Source organism: Theobroma umbraticum, unplaced genomic scaffold (assembly GCF_002168275.2).
Source record: "Theobroma umbraticum cultivar Fairchild unplaced genomic scaffold, ASM216827v3 scaffold_4.1, whole genome shotgun sequence".
In the NCBI taxonomy this organism is placed as follows: domain Eukaryota; kingdom Viridiplantae; phylum Streptophyta; class Magnoliopsida; order Malvales; family Malvaceae; genus Theobroma; species Theobroma umbraticum.
In genome coordinates, this window is record NW_018397258.1 from 4,149,516 (window position 1) to 4,166,835 (window position 17,320).

At 37.8% G+C, this 17,320-nt stretch overlaps 3 protein-coding genes across 3 annotated transcripts; 1 reads left to right on the top strand and 2 right to left on the bottom strand.

The window, feature by feature from the left end:
- Positions 1–198: 198 nt before the first annotated feature.
- Positions 199–4,188, bottom strand: LOC110413787 (Pectin lyase-like superfamily protein). Its single transcript, XM_021424743.2, has 7 exons — positions 3,526–4,188; positions 2,503–2,820; positions 1,985–2,105; positions 1,734–1,908; positions 1,523–1,593; positions 639–1,298; positions 199–497 (listed from the first exon to the last, which is right to left on the bottom strand). Exons 1-7 carry the CDS (start codon positions 3,541–3,543, stop codon positions 454–456), a joined length of 1,407 nt encoding a protein of 468 aa, XP_021280418.1. The 5' UTR covers positions 3,544–4,188; the 3' UTR covers positions 199–453.
- A 4,291-nt stretch (positions 4,189–8,479) lies between these two features.
- Positions 8,480–9,835, top strand: LOC110413727 (Ribosomal protein L7Ae/L30e/S12e/Gadd45 family protein). The gene is made up of 6 exons (XM_021424659.2): positions 8,480–8,641; positions 8,738–8,785; positions 8,888–8,948; positions 9,047–9,151; positions 9,247–9,414; positions 9,499–9,835. Exons 1-6 carry the CDS (start codon positions 8,580–8,582, stop codon positions 9,583–9,585), a joined length of 531 nt encoding a protein of 176 aa, XP_021280334.1. The 5' UTR covers positions 8,480–8,579; the 3' UTR covers positions 9,586–9,835.
- Positions 9,836–9,890: 55 nt separating this feature from the next.
- On the bottom strand, positions 9,891–16,962 carry AGY1 (Albino or Glassy Yellow 1). The gene is made up of 20 exons (XM_021424656.2): positions 16,358–16,962; positions 16,064–16,136; positions 15,479–15,685; positions 15,177–15,280; positions 14,870–15,049; positions 14,232–14,450; positions 13,956–14,069; positions 13,750–13,863; positions 13,398–13,565; positions 12,995–13,170; positions 12,792–12,858; positions 12,514–12,660; positions 12,281–12,376; positions 12,127–12,195; positions 11,806–11,907; positions 11,474–11,725; positions 11,305–11,372; positions 10,880–10,997; positions 10,383–10,622; positions 9,891–10,285 (listed from the first exon to the last, which is right to left on the bottom strand). Exons 1-20 carry the CDS (start codon positions 16,778–16,780, stop codon positions 10,148–10,150), a joined length of 3,075 nt encoding a protein of 1,024 aa, XP_021280331.1. The 5' UTR covers positions 16,781–16,962; the 3' UTR covers positions 9,891–10,147.
- Between the last annotated feature and the right edge of the window lie 358 nt (positions 16,963–17,320).

Sequence of the window (17,320 nt, forward strand, 5' to 3'; positions counted from 1 at the left end):
CAACGAATCTTGTACCGTACCAAAAACAAGGACGGGTCGGGCACGTAATTGCTGTAGTATATTACCTGAGAACTTCCGCTGCATAACCTTCCAAAGCATGGAAATTGCCTTTCCATTTCATGCAAAGGATGCAACTTCCCAGGAAACAGCCTGGATTGACGACCACCACAATGAAAGACACCTCAAGAAATTACACAGTTTATGTAAAATTTTCTGTGATTCTGTTTTCATTGAGCTTTTGAATAACTTGACCTTCGTAACATACCAAAATTTAATATGTTGGGATTTCAGACTGCGACAAGCAAAAAAAAAAAAAAAAACCCTTTCAGAGACATACTCATCTATGCATTTTTCTTACAAATCACTCAATTATTTGTTACTGCACACAAAGTTACAAGAAACAATCTCTCAACACCATCTCACAAGTCAACAACCTCTTATCAGCTACTCCAATCAACTTCTTATGTCGAGCATCATTTCCTTGGCGAGGTGATGGGCTGTTGTGTTGAGAAATGGCAAGAATCAAATTTCCCACTAAAAATTTCAAAACTCATGAAAGAGGGTGATTTCACCGTAAAGCAAATGCTATGTTTCCACTATTTACCAAGAAAGCAACCAAGAACCTCTGTTTTCATTACCTGAACTCCACAAATGATTTGATAGATGGTAACAGTCTGAATAATGCTTCGGGAAGATACTTTCCTTCAGAGGTTCACAAGTTTCTGGGGAAACCAAGGCAGAGTATCCTCGAATATTAGAGCAGTTCCAAGAAGACTCTGAGGTTACATTGAGAGTAACATTCAATAAGCAAACATTACGAAAACTGTCCCCTTCTATGCCCTTGAGGAGGCCTGCAACTTTTATGTTATCCCCTATAACATCTTTAATCGTAATCCTTTCTATCACAGGGAGAGCATTTGGATCATAAAACTCATCTGGATGCTGAGAAAAATTACTATTGAACTTTATAGCTGTGTCTACACCAGCCAAAGTAACGTTTGATATATAGATATTTCTCACATAGCCACCCCTTCCGCGAGCTGTCTTTATTATGATAGCTGTGCTGGTATTGAAAAAATATATGTTTTCTGCATAAACTTCAGAAACTCCTCCAGACATTTCACTTCCAATTGCAATCCCAGAGCCATTTCGATTGTGTCCAGCAAGCCCGCGGATGGTAATATTTGTGCTGGGACGAGCAAATGAAATGCCATACTCATCCCACCCACTTTTGATGGCAATTAGGTCATCACCGGTGCTTATATAACAGTCTTCAATGCAAACATCATCAGAAGAATCTGGATGTATTCAAACATATCAGTAAGAAAGATGCAAGAGGTCAAAATGGAGTAGAAAATAGAGACAAAAATGTTGATTACACTTGGATACAAACATGTGTTACAAAGTAGAATCTTGTGTCTTGCAAAATTTGTTACATTTTAAAGTTGTTACAGCTTTAATTGCTTGCCATTGCAATCATTCAAGAATACTCAGAATTTCCAGGTTTGCATATAGAACTCACCTGGATCAATCCCATCCGTGTTTGGTGAATCCAGAGGAGCAAGAATTGTGACATTCTGGACTGTAACATGGCTGTTCATCAAGAAAAATAAAAGTCTCCACTTAATTGATAAATGCTTTCACTCTTAATAGTTCTGTTCTAAAATGGTAATGTAAACACTTTAATTGCAACAAACAAGAAGAGCATGCTAATATTAATGAAGAGCACAAACCTGCAGTATACTGGGTGGATGGTCCAAAATGGTGAATTCAAGAAAGTCAAGTTTGTTATTACAACCCCAGTTGAGTTCATCAACTCAACCAGATGGGGCCGAGTATAATTCAGAGTTTTACTTCTGAACCAGTTCCACCAAACACTGCCTTGGCCATCAATAGTTCCATTATCACCTGCACGGAGAACCAATGGCATCAACAAATGAAATAAAATGCTCAGGGAAGAGCATTCTTCATCAATGTTACTAACCTGTTATTATGACATCAGTCAAATTGCGTCCATATATGAGGCTTCGATGCCTTCCTCCAGGTAACTCCCTACCTCGGCCATATGAAGGCAGAGGATCAACAACCGGCCAGTCATCAGAATTCTGAAACACCCAGAAGATAAGCTATTATTCAATATGTGATAAGAAAGCATCAAGAGCAGTAGGCTTACAACAGATGGGAATGCCCAGTTGAATTTGGGCATAGGCAGAAAAATATCATATAGACTAGCAGCAGAGCATCAATGATCATAAATGAGATGTTATTCTTGCATTATTAAATTAGTATGTTCACCATATAGAGCATAGACTTGCTTACAGATAGCCGAATGCAAATTCTCCTGTGTCAACACGTTGACTGCATAGTATTGTAAAAACAGTTCCCATATACAAGAAAATTTCTAGCCAGAAGGGGATCATAGGAAACACCACGCGACCAGGTTGCAATGTTCTTTTCATATCTTAGGGGTAAATATTCTTTTGAAATAAGTTAAGGACTTACCTTTGATCCAAGAATTACTGCATCCTTATCTAACCACAAAGTTAGGTGACTGATGAGATCGAAGCTTCCTGTCAACCACCGGCCAGCTGGGACAAAAAGCTTGGCCCCACCTTTGTCAGCAAATGAATTGAGATAGAAGATGGCATTCTGAAACGCTTTCGTATTGAGAGTGACACCATCTCCAACTGCGCCAAATTCAGTAATAGTGACACTGTGCGGCCGAGTCTCGCCTGAGTTGGTCTGTTTGCAATGCAAGCTGCCATTGACAGCCCATGTAGTATGACTGACAAATGCAAGTAGCAGGAGCACATCCAACAGCTGAAAAGAAATGATTTTAGAATTGATCATGAATGTTGAATCAGAGTTTAAGCAGCTTTCCTCCCCTTATTCTTTAGTTACTCCTGATTGACCGAGACAGGTAGATATGGGCAATTTACTGATTAAGTAATTAGACAAGTGTGATCATTCAACAAACTCGGAGTTCAAATAAAAATGAAAGCCAGATTACAAAGAAGTCTGAAAATAGGTAATGAGAAACATGCAAAAGTAGTGAGCGAGTAACTTTATCAACCAAGTCATGGATAATAAATGACTCACAGATTTCATGCCATAAAACTAGCAGAAGGACAGAAAAGTCGATGAAGCTGGGCTACATTTTACAAAAAGGATATCTAAGCAACAGCTGATCCCAAATAGAAGAATCTAAATATTACTCACAACCACAAATTGTCTACAACACTCATAAAAGCTAAATAGAAGATCCATTTCGCTCATTTAGATCCCAGCAATGTTCTTAATCAATTTTGTAACGAGTGTAAAAGAGTTTAGATGAGTCAAACTGTTCTCCCATAACACATTTTGAACATTTTGTTCAGATCTTGTTCAAAGTTCAAGCACTTAGTGTTGTAGCAGAATGACTAGGGACAAATTAAGCCCCATTCAACAGAGAATTTTTTTTTTTCAAAACAACAAAAAAAAGAAAAGAAAGTCAAGGGCAGGAGAAGCAATGATCAAACAACTCACACTGAAAGATCTCTTCATATGAATGAGATCTGCAATTTTCCCCTTCAGCCCAAGCACCTAAGAAGACAACTCGCAGATGCCACAAAGACCTCACTCTCCAACTAAAGCCCTGTCCTTTTTGTTTGATCAAAACAAAATAAAGGCGAAGGAAAACACCTGGAGGAGGAGGAAGGGTTGGTTTTTTTTTTCTTTTTATTTTATTTTTCTGATCAAGAATAAGATCCCCTTTCTGTAGCTAGCTAGGTAGCAATAAGGCAGTGTGTGTATGTGTGAGTGTGGGTGATTGGATGGGTCATTGAGAGAACCACCACCACCACCCAAAGAAAAATCATTGAAAGTGACCGTTGCTGCCCGCCAAAAATTAAGCAGTAGGTCCCTCTAATGTCTTCACCTGCTCCGTCACTACTCTTTCTCTCTCTGTCTTTGCTCTGTACACTAAACTGATGAGAAGAAATGAAGGATTACCCAGAAAAGTTAAAGCTTTAAGGAAGCTGAAAATAGGTACAAACTCGATGAAATCGAAGATGGGAGTGGTTGGTATCCTGGTATATATGTTCTGAGAAGTGAAGGGTGAGTGAGCTTTTTGGGGCTTGTTTTTGTTTGCGTTTGCGACTGTTGGCTTCTATTTTGAGAGAAACAGAGGGACCTTTCCCTATAGAAAGAGAAAGTCTTCGTAGTGGGGTTGGACTGGAAGAGTTATACTTACACACAGATTAAAACTCTTGCATGAGATAAGGCATCCTAGCTAAACTCACTTTATCTCTATCCATCCATGTTCCTATCTCATTTCATGTGACAAATCTTTCTTACTTTAATTTGAGTTCGTAAAATCCGTCAAAAAGGTAATACACACCAAAAAAACAAAAAACATCAGTAATTTCACCTCCGCCATCACATATTCAAAACAGGGATTTCCATAAAGCCGTTTCCTTCTTTTTCTGTTTTTGTGTTTTTTACTACTAGTAGTTTCCAATATACATAAACTGATAAAACCGAAGGCAGGACATAACTATGCATAAAACAAAACAAAAAGGAGCTGATAAGGAAATACAACAAAGTTTTGATTTTGGGAAGGGACATGTAGTTCCTGCCGGGGAAAGCATTACAATTCACAACAGCAACGGCGTCGTTTGCTTTGTCCAAATTGTTTTTGTTGGAGATAGCCCCCTTTCGTAACTGACGAACATGGATAGCTCTTGGTATCACTAATCCCGAGTTCATCCTCACATTAAAAAATTTTAAAATAATAATAATAATAACAAGGTGTGGGTCAAATTTTTCTTTAATGTTCACATGCGGCTTTGCTTGTTTGACCCAAACGGCCTTGACCAGTTAAACAGGAGCGGAGCGGTTTAAACCAGTGGGCTTGGTGAAGTCTCACACAGTCAGAGCACAGGCTTTGGAAGCAGGGACCACCTCTTTCTTTCTCTCTCCATGACTCAGGGGGTTTGATCGTTTGACCCCTAAAGGGAAACCTTAACAATCCCATTTGATTGGCCATTATGATGCCCTTAAAATCATTTTCCACATCTCCTTCTTCACTCATGCCTTCCCCCTTTTCTGTTTTTTCTTCTTCTTTTTCCTTGACAAAATAAACTGCATTCAGGTAGAGCTTAAGCCTCCACTTTCACAATATTTTTATTGTTTTTATGTAAAACGTTTTAAAAAAATATACTATCCCATGTCACAAAGTCTACTCCTCGGTTCCACCTCCACGAGGTTATGTCTCATTCTCATTCCTGTCTTACGGACGAAATTATGAAACTACTTTGAAACATCATGATTAGTAGACTAACATTTCTCTTTTACTAATTGAGAGAAACAGAAAAAACCCAGACAAGAATCCCGGTCCCAATAGTTTTTCATAACTTAGCTTCAACAAAACAACATAGAAAACAGGCTGACAGTGAGCAAAAGGCAGTGACCAACTGACCATCTGACTACTTAATAAAGATTTTACAAAGCATTCTGTGTTAATCTCATGGCTGTGAATCCGTGAAGGTACTAAGTACTAACTGTAAATATTAAGGAAATAAGAAAAAATGTCTTGAAAGAAGGGGACAAAGTCCCAGGGGCAGGACGAGAGAGACAAAGGGGAAGTCCTGATCACGGTAATGCAAAACGAAAAGGTTTCCAAAGTCAGGTATCCAATGACCATTCAAACCAAAACACTTAAAAACAGTTCTCTCAAGTGTATTTTGTGACTGTCAAGTGTCAACATGCTGCAGGCTCCCCGCCTGCAAGGCTCGAGCCACTTCATTTGTGGGACTAAAGGGTTTTCGGTGTGTGTTTTTTGCTTCAAGTTCGATGTTTACCTATTTCTTATTTTTTAGCAAAATCTTCCTCAGATTTTGCCTTATATATTGCATTTGACTCGTTGAAAAGGAACGACAACGAAATACATTGAATGTGTGCTAACCCTGTTCTGGTTTCTGACCTCCTTTCTTCCACATCAATCATGATTTTGTATAGGAGAAGGTAATCTTGTATTTGGAGTAAGATTTAATAGGATAGTTTGAAATTTTATTGATCGAAAGAACAACTCCATTCATTACATATATGAAAGTGACAATTCAAGCAACTTTCATATCTAGGACCATTAATATGTGCTAGACTTAACTAACAATGTTACAGGAAACTCTCAAGGAATAAGGGGTTTTTGCTTTTACTTTGGCCAACGAATTTTCATTACACATCATGACCATTTCCTCATGTTTTCTTGGACCAACTTTCACAGCTCTGCAACTTTGAGTTAATAATATGGCTTATTTGACTCCTACACGCATAATCAACACTTAATAGCAATAATTAACTTGGGTTTATTTCTAATTAACATTTAACTCGGCGTGCCCTTACTCAAGCTACCTAATTGATCTGAACTCTTTTATCAAGCATGTAGGTGTTGAAGTGCCAAGAGAGTATTTGGGGATACAAACTAATATAATGTCTAATTAATGCTCATTTGGTATGACTCGTATTCATTAAAATATTAACAGTTCATCATGTCGATTCATTAGGTGATGGCATGATTGAATTTCCCTTTAAAGTATGGGTCTATGGACCATTCCTAAACAATTTAAGCAAACAAAGTATATACATATTTTACTAGAAACAGTAGTCCATCCCTGTCAGCAACGGAAAAAAAAACAGTTATTGATTTCAGCCAACCTTTTTCTGAGAATCATTAGATTTCTTAGGTTTCTTTATGCTCCCTTTTTGAAGTTTTTTGGATTCCATCTGGGAAAGAAAGAGCATTTCGCCAACCATATGGTGCTATGTAGACTGCTGCAGGAATCGGTTTAGCCCTTTTTTTCTCCCTCCATGGAAGCTAACAGTATCTGATGGGTGGAGGACTTGGGGAATCCTGATTATAAAATGCCAAAAGAAATAGTACTAACAGAACAAGCAACAAAAAGAAACGATGTTGTAGTAATTTTATTCTCTTGTGCATCATTACCACAGGACAAACTTGACAATATTGACAATGGTTTTTCCTTCTCTACAGTAGACTGGCAGGTAGCTTTAATGGTCCACCATTTTAGCAACAAACCCACCCACTTCCTTGTCAGTTGTATATAAATAATAATACTTCACCATAATAATGCAGGCTAAAGCATCACGTTTCCATGTGGTAGAGACCCTCACACATCGTTTCATCTACGAGGCTACACCCCATCTACAATGCATGTCAGTCTGCAGTAACTGAAACAAGACTAATGGTCATTAATCACTGCTGATGATAGTCCTCTACAATAGAATATACGAAGTAAAATGTATACAAAGTTAAACCATCACTAGTTAAGACGATTTGGACATCGACTTTACATGTAAACAAACAAGAGAATTTCATCTAACCCCATTGGCTCATTGAGCTGCCATGGCCTATGGGTATATTCTTCTGTAAAGAATTTGTCAAAAACGAAACGATTCATTCTCATCTGAAGCAAAGAGACTCGGGCTTATAGCATCACCCGAAACAAACAAATCAAACCAAACAAGAACACCAATACGTTGCTGGTTGGTAGGACCATTTTCTAATAGATGCTATGTGCCTGGATTTATGCATTACACAATTAATTATCAAAAATGAATAATGCTTAGAAGAAACGTTGCCGTTGACCCATTGTTGATGATGATATATTTAATATGTTGGTACGATGATTATTGAATTAATTGATTAAAAAAAGGTTATGATGTAGCATAGCCCCACTTGGCATAACATTGGATTAAAGGCAGTGACCATCCCAATTTCTCTACAAGAATCACTTTAAAATTCTTGGTTTTTTTTGTCCCTTTGGATCTGTATTGTCTCAAGTGTGTCCTCATAGTAGTTCTTTTTGACTCCATCCAAGATCTTCGAGTGAGGACCACACCCAATCTTTTTGCTTGATTTTTCATTTATTTTAGCTTTACAACGAATTAATCACAATAATTTACTGCATTGATACTCGATTTTTATGTTTTTGGGAACTTATTCCAATAATTTCATATTGGGCACAAAACATGCTAAGGATATGGGACCAATACTGGAAATTGTCCCTTCCTCCTTAATTGATGGGCCCTGGAACCAAAATTTTAAGAAATATATATATATGTGTCCGTACACATGAAATTTGCCTGTTGCTTTACACTTTATTTACACTTGATGATGATACCATAGCCCCAACTCTTTTCTTATTCCTCTCCTCCCTTTTCTTTTGTATCGTAAGACTGAACTTTTACTTGTCCTTTTTTGGGAGGTCATTAGATTGGGTTTAGTATTTTCTTTTTCCTTTTTTTTTCCCCTTTTATGATACCAAAAGAAATGGAGAACATTAAGAAAGGAAAATGAACTAAGAGCTCTAAGCTGGAGCTAGCCGTGGGCCTAATAACTTGATAATTTAATAAATGGGCTCATTCCAGGCCTATCATCATCTATACAGAAAAAAGTTTGATAGCCCAATGTGCTTTTACTCAGTTTTTGGGCTAATCGAAGTCGTCTCCGGCGAATTACACTTTTCAAAACCATTCTTTCAAGCTTTTCATCAAACGAGTCGCGAACTATTGAGAGACGCATGCCGATTAGAAACAAGGCTGCCAAAGACATAGTCGATGGCTCTCTTCCTCAGCGGCCAGAGTAAGTCTGTCTTCGCTTTTATTGCTTTTATACAAATTCTGGGTCTTTGATTTAATTCCTTTATTAATTAATTAATTAATTTATTTGTCCTGGCAGTTGCTATGAAGGGGAACGTCTCGTTCGTGTGCTTAAATCAATCCAAAGGTAAATGATTCAAACTCATTATCGATAATTAAAAAAAAATACCCTTTTTTTGGGTATTCAGCTACTTGTTATTTAATGATTTAAAATTATTACTATGAACAGAGGGGTAGAGTCAGCAAGAGTATTGGCTGGAAACTCCTTGCCTGAAAAAATATGGCTTAAGGTTTAATTCCTTATTCAATGCTTTATTGAATATTTTTTTGTTTTGACTTTGTGGTTTAATTAAAATTTGATTATATGTATTTGGGTCACTGTTATTAGCAACAATTTGCAATTGGTATTAATGATGTGACACGTGTACTTGAACGGATGGCGCCCATTGCTGACAAGGGAAGCTCTGCTCAAGCCCCTTGCCTTAGGCTTCAGGTTGGCTACCCTGTTTGTAAATTTGAAATTTAAGTGATCTGCCAACGTTTTTAGAACATGCAGTATGTAGTCGTTTATTGTTGTTGAGTTTGTAGGCCATTTTGTTAGCTGCTGATTGCAATCCACGGTGGTTAACGAAGCACCTGCCAACCTTGGCTTCATCAAGAAAGGTACCATTGATCTTTGTTAAAGATAATAAAAAGGGGTCTTTAAGATTGGGTGAGCTCGTCAAGCTAAAGACAGCCATTGCAATTGGAGTGAAGGTTAGGGGTTTTAATCTGCAGATTGTCTTACTATTCCCATGGTATTTCTTGTTATTTGCTGAAATATTTGTCTTCTAAATGCAGGCTAAAGGAAATGCAATCAATCAGATAATCGAGGAAATTCTTGATGGTGATGAAGTGAATGATGGAGCATTGCTTGAAGTCCATTGAGATGCCTTGGCGACAATGTTTAGTAACCTGCCTGCCAATTACTTGCCCTCAGAGTAGAATGGAATCGATGACCCAACTTAACCAGGGGTTCACTACTTGGCAAAGTTGGAAATGCTTGGCTGTAAATCCTGAGAGCTCATTTTCCCTGGTTAGATGTCTGATGAGGTAATTCTTGACGGCGGTTGTAAATGAAGGCGTCTATTCTAGAATTATTAACTTTTAACTTACAGAAATAGATACTATTTTGCCATTTTGCCTAGTTTAATCACCTCAAAGAAATGGTAGATCAGTGATATTGACAATAATAAAAGGGGGGAAAAGGAAAGAAAAAACTTTCATTGATCTTCGACTGTGAGTTACATGACCTTTAGGAAAAATGCTTCATTTCCTAAGAATCTGAGCGGTGTGGTTCTCTATGGTACAATAAACAGGACATACTTTTTCGTTTTTCAACTGAGATCTATGCAGCCTTGACACAATCATATACTAGAACAAAAGGATCCTTCTAATTTATCACTATGCCCCTTGAATGATCCAAAGATTTGTACTTAGATAACGAGCATTAGGCGCTGGCTTGGGGGCTCGCAGCTGACGAAGATGACTCAACTGCACCAACTCGTTCAGGTCTCTGACTACTACTACCATTTGTAACAACTTTATCCGACTTCTCCTGATCCTTCTTTACCATCACTGGTTGGAACTGACAAATTGTGAACAAAGAACTAGTTAACATGACGTGCCATGTATGGAAAAAGTAGAGCTTCCATAATTTTTGGGTCCAGGTTTCCGTTTCATACCTGATATATTGAATATATTACATTTCGTCTTATCTGTGCCATCATATCCAAGAAGAGATTATAGCCTTCAAGCTTATACTCGATCAGTGGATCACGCTGAGCATATCCACGTAAGCCTACGGCTTGTTGTACAAACTTGAGAGCTTGCAAATGTTCTTTCCACAGGCGATCGATATTGCTCAAAATTAAGAATCTTTCAGCTTCCTTCATCAACCCTTCTGCTTGCTTCTCCACGAAATCCTAAATCCAAAATTTTTGGGAAATCACTACCATGAAATAGCAAAATACAGAATAATATATGCTTGAATCTTGTGTAGGCACCCAAGAAAAAACAGTTTAAGCATTCAAGACTCCTAATTATCCACAAACCAAGCAAAGATGTTGATACTTGGAAGCTTAGATGTGCTAATATACAAATTCCATCTAGGGTTACACATGTTCACGATGCACAACAATTCAGCAGAAACTTGATATCTGCAAAAGATTAATATACTGACCCTTTTCTGCAAATATGCTTCACGACCACGAAGACGAAGGTAATCCTGTAATTCCTCATAACTTGAACACTGGCTTCTCAATACATCCGGGGTCAGATCATTCAACAGGTAGCAATACCTAAAGTTGTGGCAGTATGTTTGCCAGAAAAATTATAATGTTTCCACATAAAACACGAAAAGATCCAGAATATTATCATGATGAACGATATCCTACGGCCTTCAGGCAATTTTTACTTTTAAGTGCAGAAGTGTAAATCTTTGTTTTGAAACCATGAAAAGGATGCAGGCTAGAATAATAGTTGCAATTAGTAGACCGGATTATAAGTGCACATTGCTCCAAGTAATTAGACAGAATTCCTGTCACTAGCTGCTTGTGCATTTGGATCTTTTTTAGTATCAAGCAGAGAACAAAAGGAGACTCTTACTGTTGAAGTTTTGCAATGAGCTTTTCAAGATCCCAGCTTTCCTTTGGAGCATCCGAACCAATATTCGCCTATTAGTCATAAGAATAAAATGAATAAATTCCTTGAGACCTGATTAGAACCTAGATAGACATGAGAGAGAGAGATTTAGCCCAATTCACAAATAGTTCACCTCTAAGATGTCATCCATTGTCAATTCAGCATATTCAATAATAAGAGATTGAAGATTGTCGGACATGAGGGCCCGTCTTCTCTCTGTATAGACACGGTCCCTTTGACTGTTCAAGACCTCATCATACTCAAACAATTGTTTACGAATATCAAAAAAGTAGTTTTCCACTTTCCGCTGAGCTTCATCAAGTGCTTTAGTCAACATCTTGGATTCAATTGGTAGGTCTTCAACTCTGAAAGCTCTCATCAAGCCCTTCAAGTGTTGACATCAAAAAGTTTAACAAGCATATCAAATCGTGAACAAAAACTAGAAAACTGCAACAGAGGGTAAACCTGAATTCTGTCTCCCCCAAAAATACGAAAGATGTTATCCTCTAGACTAAGAAAAAAGCGAGAACTTCCAGGATCCCCTTGCCTGCCAGTTCGGCCACGCAGCTGCATGGACAAATGCAATTTACATTTGAAAATACACTACGGAAGCTTATTTTATGCAAACTGAACATAACAAGAAAGCAGAAATGTTTTCCTTTTTTATTTTTTCCCTCTCATTTTGAAACAACAAAAATAAAGAACCGGGAAAAGCCCTTTGAGTCAAACGGACAATGCAGCAATCAAATTGCCAAATTAAATTTTATAAATGTATTTCAAATTAACCTGATTGTCTATTCGTCGTGACTCATGACGTTCTGTCCCCACCACATGAAGGCCCCCAGCTGCCACAACCTGCAGTGACATAGAAATTAGGAAATTACCAGTAACACTAAGAGATAAAAACAATTATAAGTTTATTCAGTGGGGAAAAGTCAACCTGCTTCCTCTCTTCCTCAGTGTAGACCTTATATTCCTTTACAATTTCTAAAAACGCACTTCGCAGCTTGGCAATAACTTCATCCTCAGCAGGGCCCTGTATATATAAAAGTAAAATGACTACTATTTGGTAGTATATTAATAGACTCAATAATTCTTAACAGGTAACAAGAGGTTTAAAAGTGAACAAATCATATAACATATGCAGAAAAATCTCTTTCATTCGTAGTACACCTTTTCACAAGAATAAGACAGGCGCTCCTCAGCTTCCAGCTCACTTAAAGATTTCTTGCCCCAGGTTTTGACGGCCAACTCTACAGCTTCCTCGGCTAACTTGGAATTCTTGCTGGATAGCTTGCAAGGGAATAACTTCTCATTCACCTGGAATATGAAGTAATAATTAACACCAGCTATCCAAAGAAAGCTAGAAGTCAAGAATGCAGCAATTTTAATATGAATTAAATTTATCTACCAAAATCAAAGTTAGTTTCATATAGCAATACAAATGAAACCTTCCATGTCTTCATTGGAGGAGGTTTCTTCACTGAGACAAAGACTCCCTCAGCTGGCTTAACAACTCTGCAACATATATGCACTTTTAGAGACAATGTAATCCGGTTTCCAAGATGCAAGTAGCCATTATGAGGCTGAGCCACACAGCAATAACCTAGAAACCATCACAAGAAAAACGAATTTAATGAATATCAGATAGAACCTTGGCATTAGCATCTCACGTAGCTTCAGCCTGGCCATAAATTCTGCATTGCCACCAAGGATTATGTCTGTTCCACGACCAGCCATATTGGTAGCAATAGTCACTGCCCCTAGACGACCGCTCTGTGCTACAATCTCTGCTTCTCTTTCCACATTCTCTGGTTTCGCATTGAGAACCTTTACAAATAAAGCTATTAATCTCTCACCCAGAATCCATTAAATATGGTGGCTAGGTTATGTTTGACATTCTTTTCCTCAAAGCTTGAGACGAAGTTAAACAGCTCTGTTGAAAAAGACTTCAATAACGCCCTTCATTTCAGAGACAAGTCTTTGTTTTTAATGTTTAAGTAATCTGCAGTCTCCCAAATTTAATAGCCTTATTGACAACTCAAAAAAGGCCTTACCTCGTGGGAAATTCCTGCTTCTTGCAATTGCTCTGACAAGGAGTCACTTTGCTCAACACTTGTTGTGCCAACAAGTACGGGACGACCTGTCTTATTCATTCTAGAAATTTCTACAACAACGGCCTGCCATTTTCCATTAGTTGCCCTGAAAACTACATCAGACTCATCCTGAGAAAGACATTAAAGTGCAACGGGATTAGGATGAAACTACAGACTTTTGAGATTCAGATCAAACTGGAAAAATTACATTTAAGGTTTTTTCCCCTTTTTCTTTCAAAATCCTTTCTTTCATATAGGGACCTGAAGTACAATTCAAAAAGATATACACCATGGATGGCAAACTAGAAGGCACCTTTCTTATCATGGGTTTGTTTGTGGGGACAATTGCTACTTTAAGCTTGTATATGCTCTCAAATTCTGTGCTTTCAGTTGCTGCAGTGCCAGTCATTCCACAAAGTTTTGGAAACTATTGAGCAAATGCATAAGCATTAGGAAGTCGAATGAACATAAATTCCAAAAGAGTTCCACTAAATTGTCTGAGAGAACAAATTCTCCAACCTGGAGAAAAAAGTTCTGGTAACTGATTGAGGCCAGAGTTATAGTTTCATTTTGAATAGGTAAACCCTCTTTTGCTTCAACTGCTTGATGAAGTCCATCACTCCATCGCCTCCCCTGATGGAAAGACAACAACATTATATATACAATTCAATGTCCTAATTTATAGATAAATTTGAATTGTTTCCCTAAATTTTTTATTTTCATGCAACTGATATTAAAAGTAACTGCTAGCTACATTTTCTTGATTCAGTAAGCAAGCCAGAGAAATAGATTTACCTGCATAACTCGACCAGTAAATTCATCTACAATAAGCACCTCCTTGCCACGGATAATATAATTTACATCTCTAAGAAACAATTCCTTTGCTTTAATAGCATTCAAAACAAACGATGCCCATTGTTCCCGTGGATCATACAAATCTTTCACATCCAGAATTTCTTCAGCATCTTCATAACCCTGTTCTGTAAGAAGAACAGTTTTCTGCTTCTCATCTACCTGCAAAAACAACCTTGTTACTAAAAGGGGACTTTAATTTTTTTCCCTTTCAAATCCCACTTTCTAATTTCTTTCATGTCCTTGGATCTATGTTGGCAGTGATTCTCAATCAGCACAACGCCAACTTGAAATCATGCTTATATTGACCAAAACAAACGATTAAGAATCACCCTTACACCAATAAATTTACAAGAACCATATAACGAGACTCCAACTTCAATATTCTAAGTATTATAATAATTTTTGCCGATGTAACAATAACAGTAATAAGAGGATTGGTTTGATCGAAGAAAAACAGTCCTAGTAATTAGATTGTACTAGTTTTATGAGAAAAAGAAAAATAATACAGGCTAGCTGCCTAAAGAAAAATAATACAGGCTAGCAGCCTAAAGAAAAATAATACAGGCTAGCAGCCTTACAGTATAATGTATATCTCGTTCAAAGGCAGCAGCTATTTTTGCTGCTTTATAATACTGATCACTAGGTTTTTCGGCAGTCCCAGATATGATAAGAGGCGTTCTTGCTTCATCAATAAGAATGGAATCGACCTCATCTATGATACAATAATTGAAATCCCTCAAAACAAGCTCCTCAACACTCTGCATATAGCAAAAAGTCCACTCAGAAAGTCGAAATGCTATTAAGTAATATCTTGATTGAATTGAAGCAACCACTAGTAAAAACAAAAATAAAAATAGCATATAAGGCAAGACAAGAATTACTTTCCGTGGCAAGATTATCTCTCAAGTAATCAAAACCTAGCTCACTATTGGTGACATAAGTGATGTCACACAAGTAATTTTCCCTTCTCTGTTCACTAGTCATATTCTCTGCCAAAAGAAAAAAAAATAGTTAATTGTTATACTACAATGATCATTAAATTTACAAATCAACATGCAGCTCAAATCTGCTGAGGTCTGATTGACTGCCTTCAGTAAAAGATGAAGTGAAGATCAGAAAAAAAAAGAAAAGGGAAGCAAAAGGGCGGGGGGCATAGAGTATAATACATGCAAAAGAATGAGACCTACGTTGTATTAGGCCAACCTTCAACCCAAGAAAGCGAGGAACTTGACCAACCCACTCACAATCTCGTCTGGCCAGATAATCATTGACGGTAACCACATGAACTCCTTTCCCACTTAATGCATTCAAATAAGCTGGTAAGACAGCAACAAGGGTCTTTCCTTCTCCAGTCCTCATTTCAGCTATTTCTCCCTTATGAAGAACCATGCCACCTACATGACCAAATAAGTTAAAAATCAAGATTGCAATTCACACATGAAGTGGGCACTTATCTCCACCTGCAATTCAAACATAATTGATAGTAACAAGTTATGCTTCAAACTAAATGTGGGTGGAAGCAAGCACTTTACATTGGATTTGTGTAGAAGTAGTCCCAATGTCCCAATAACGTTTTCAATTAGCAGATATATTATTGCCACAGTTACTTGGCACCTAAAACTTTTGGTACAGAAATCAAAATAGCAATCAGCAACAAGCATCAAATTGAACACGTTTAGAAGGACTGGACATTGCCGTTTAGAAGGTCAGATGGAGTCAAATTAGTATATATGGATTCTGACCAGGTGTTAGATATGAACATAAGACTTTACCTATCAGTTGGACATCAAAGGGGTGGAGGCCAAGGACCCTCTTGGATGCCTCTCTTACGACAGCAAATGCCTCCTGCACCAAAATTACTTATTTAATTATAAACCAAAGTGTATCATACCAAAAAAACCAAGACAAAGTGACGAAATGAGACTGAAAATTAGAAGAAAATTTTTTAAACTTTTGCTTTGAACGTTGTACGTTATCTAACTATAGAATACTAAAATACTAGTGAAATTGTAATCCACCATTTCCCATTCAAAAACATTTATTTCTTAAAAATGATTCAAACTTACTGGCAAAAGAGAGTCCAAAGATTCGCCTTGAGAGGCACGTTCCTTCAAAGCAAAAGTCTTTTCCCTCAGCTCTGCATCAGTTAACCCAGCCATCTCCGATTCCAATCCGTTAATAGCCGTCACAGTCCCTGCGTATTGCTGCCTGGTGGACTCTCCAGTATCATTACCTTTGAAAATCCCACCCAAAAGACCTCCCAATGAAGCCCTAACACCCATCCTCCGCCTCCTCCTACTTCCCAATCTGGGTGTTCCCGCTCCAATTTCCACCACTCTAAGGGGCTTCCCAGTAAAGAACGAGGAACCCGCATGGAGAATTGGAGGGTAGTTTTTGTTTCTGTAGTTAAAGATAAATTTGGAAGCAAATGGTGAAACAGAGGGAGAGTGGTGGTTTACCAGAGTGGAGTCGAAGAAGGGTGTTGCCATTATTGAGGAGAGATTCGACTACTGGGAAATGGGTGGATTTGCGATTATTTAGTTATGAGAAGCGAAGACGGTGTGAAGGAAGAGGAACTAGAGAGGTTAGAGAAGGTGGCGAGGAAGGGTGCTCTGTTTTCATGCTCTGTTTTGCTTTTTCTTTAATTGTTGAGAGAAGATGAGAAGGAAGACAGTGAGAGGTTGCGGGGATAAGGTGCATCATGGGGGAATCTAGTCATTGAAACTTATGGTTAACATGTGGCGTTGCGTACCACCATCAATCAATCAAACAGTCAAGCCCCTTCCCCTTTTAACACAACCACATCGAGTTGCAAGCAGTTTAGTTAAAGGTTCTTTCTTTTCTCCCATCTTGTTGGAAGAAGAATAACTGTCAAAAGATTTTTTTTTTTTTTTTAGTTTAATGGAATTCCTTCTTTCCTTTCCTCTCAACTGTACGAAAATGAGTTGCCACCGGTGCCATTAAAATGAAGCAAGCAAGAGAGGTTCCAACTTATACCCTGTCTCATGGTATTTCGATCCAAATTTCTT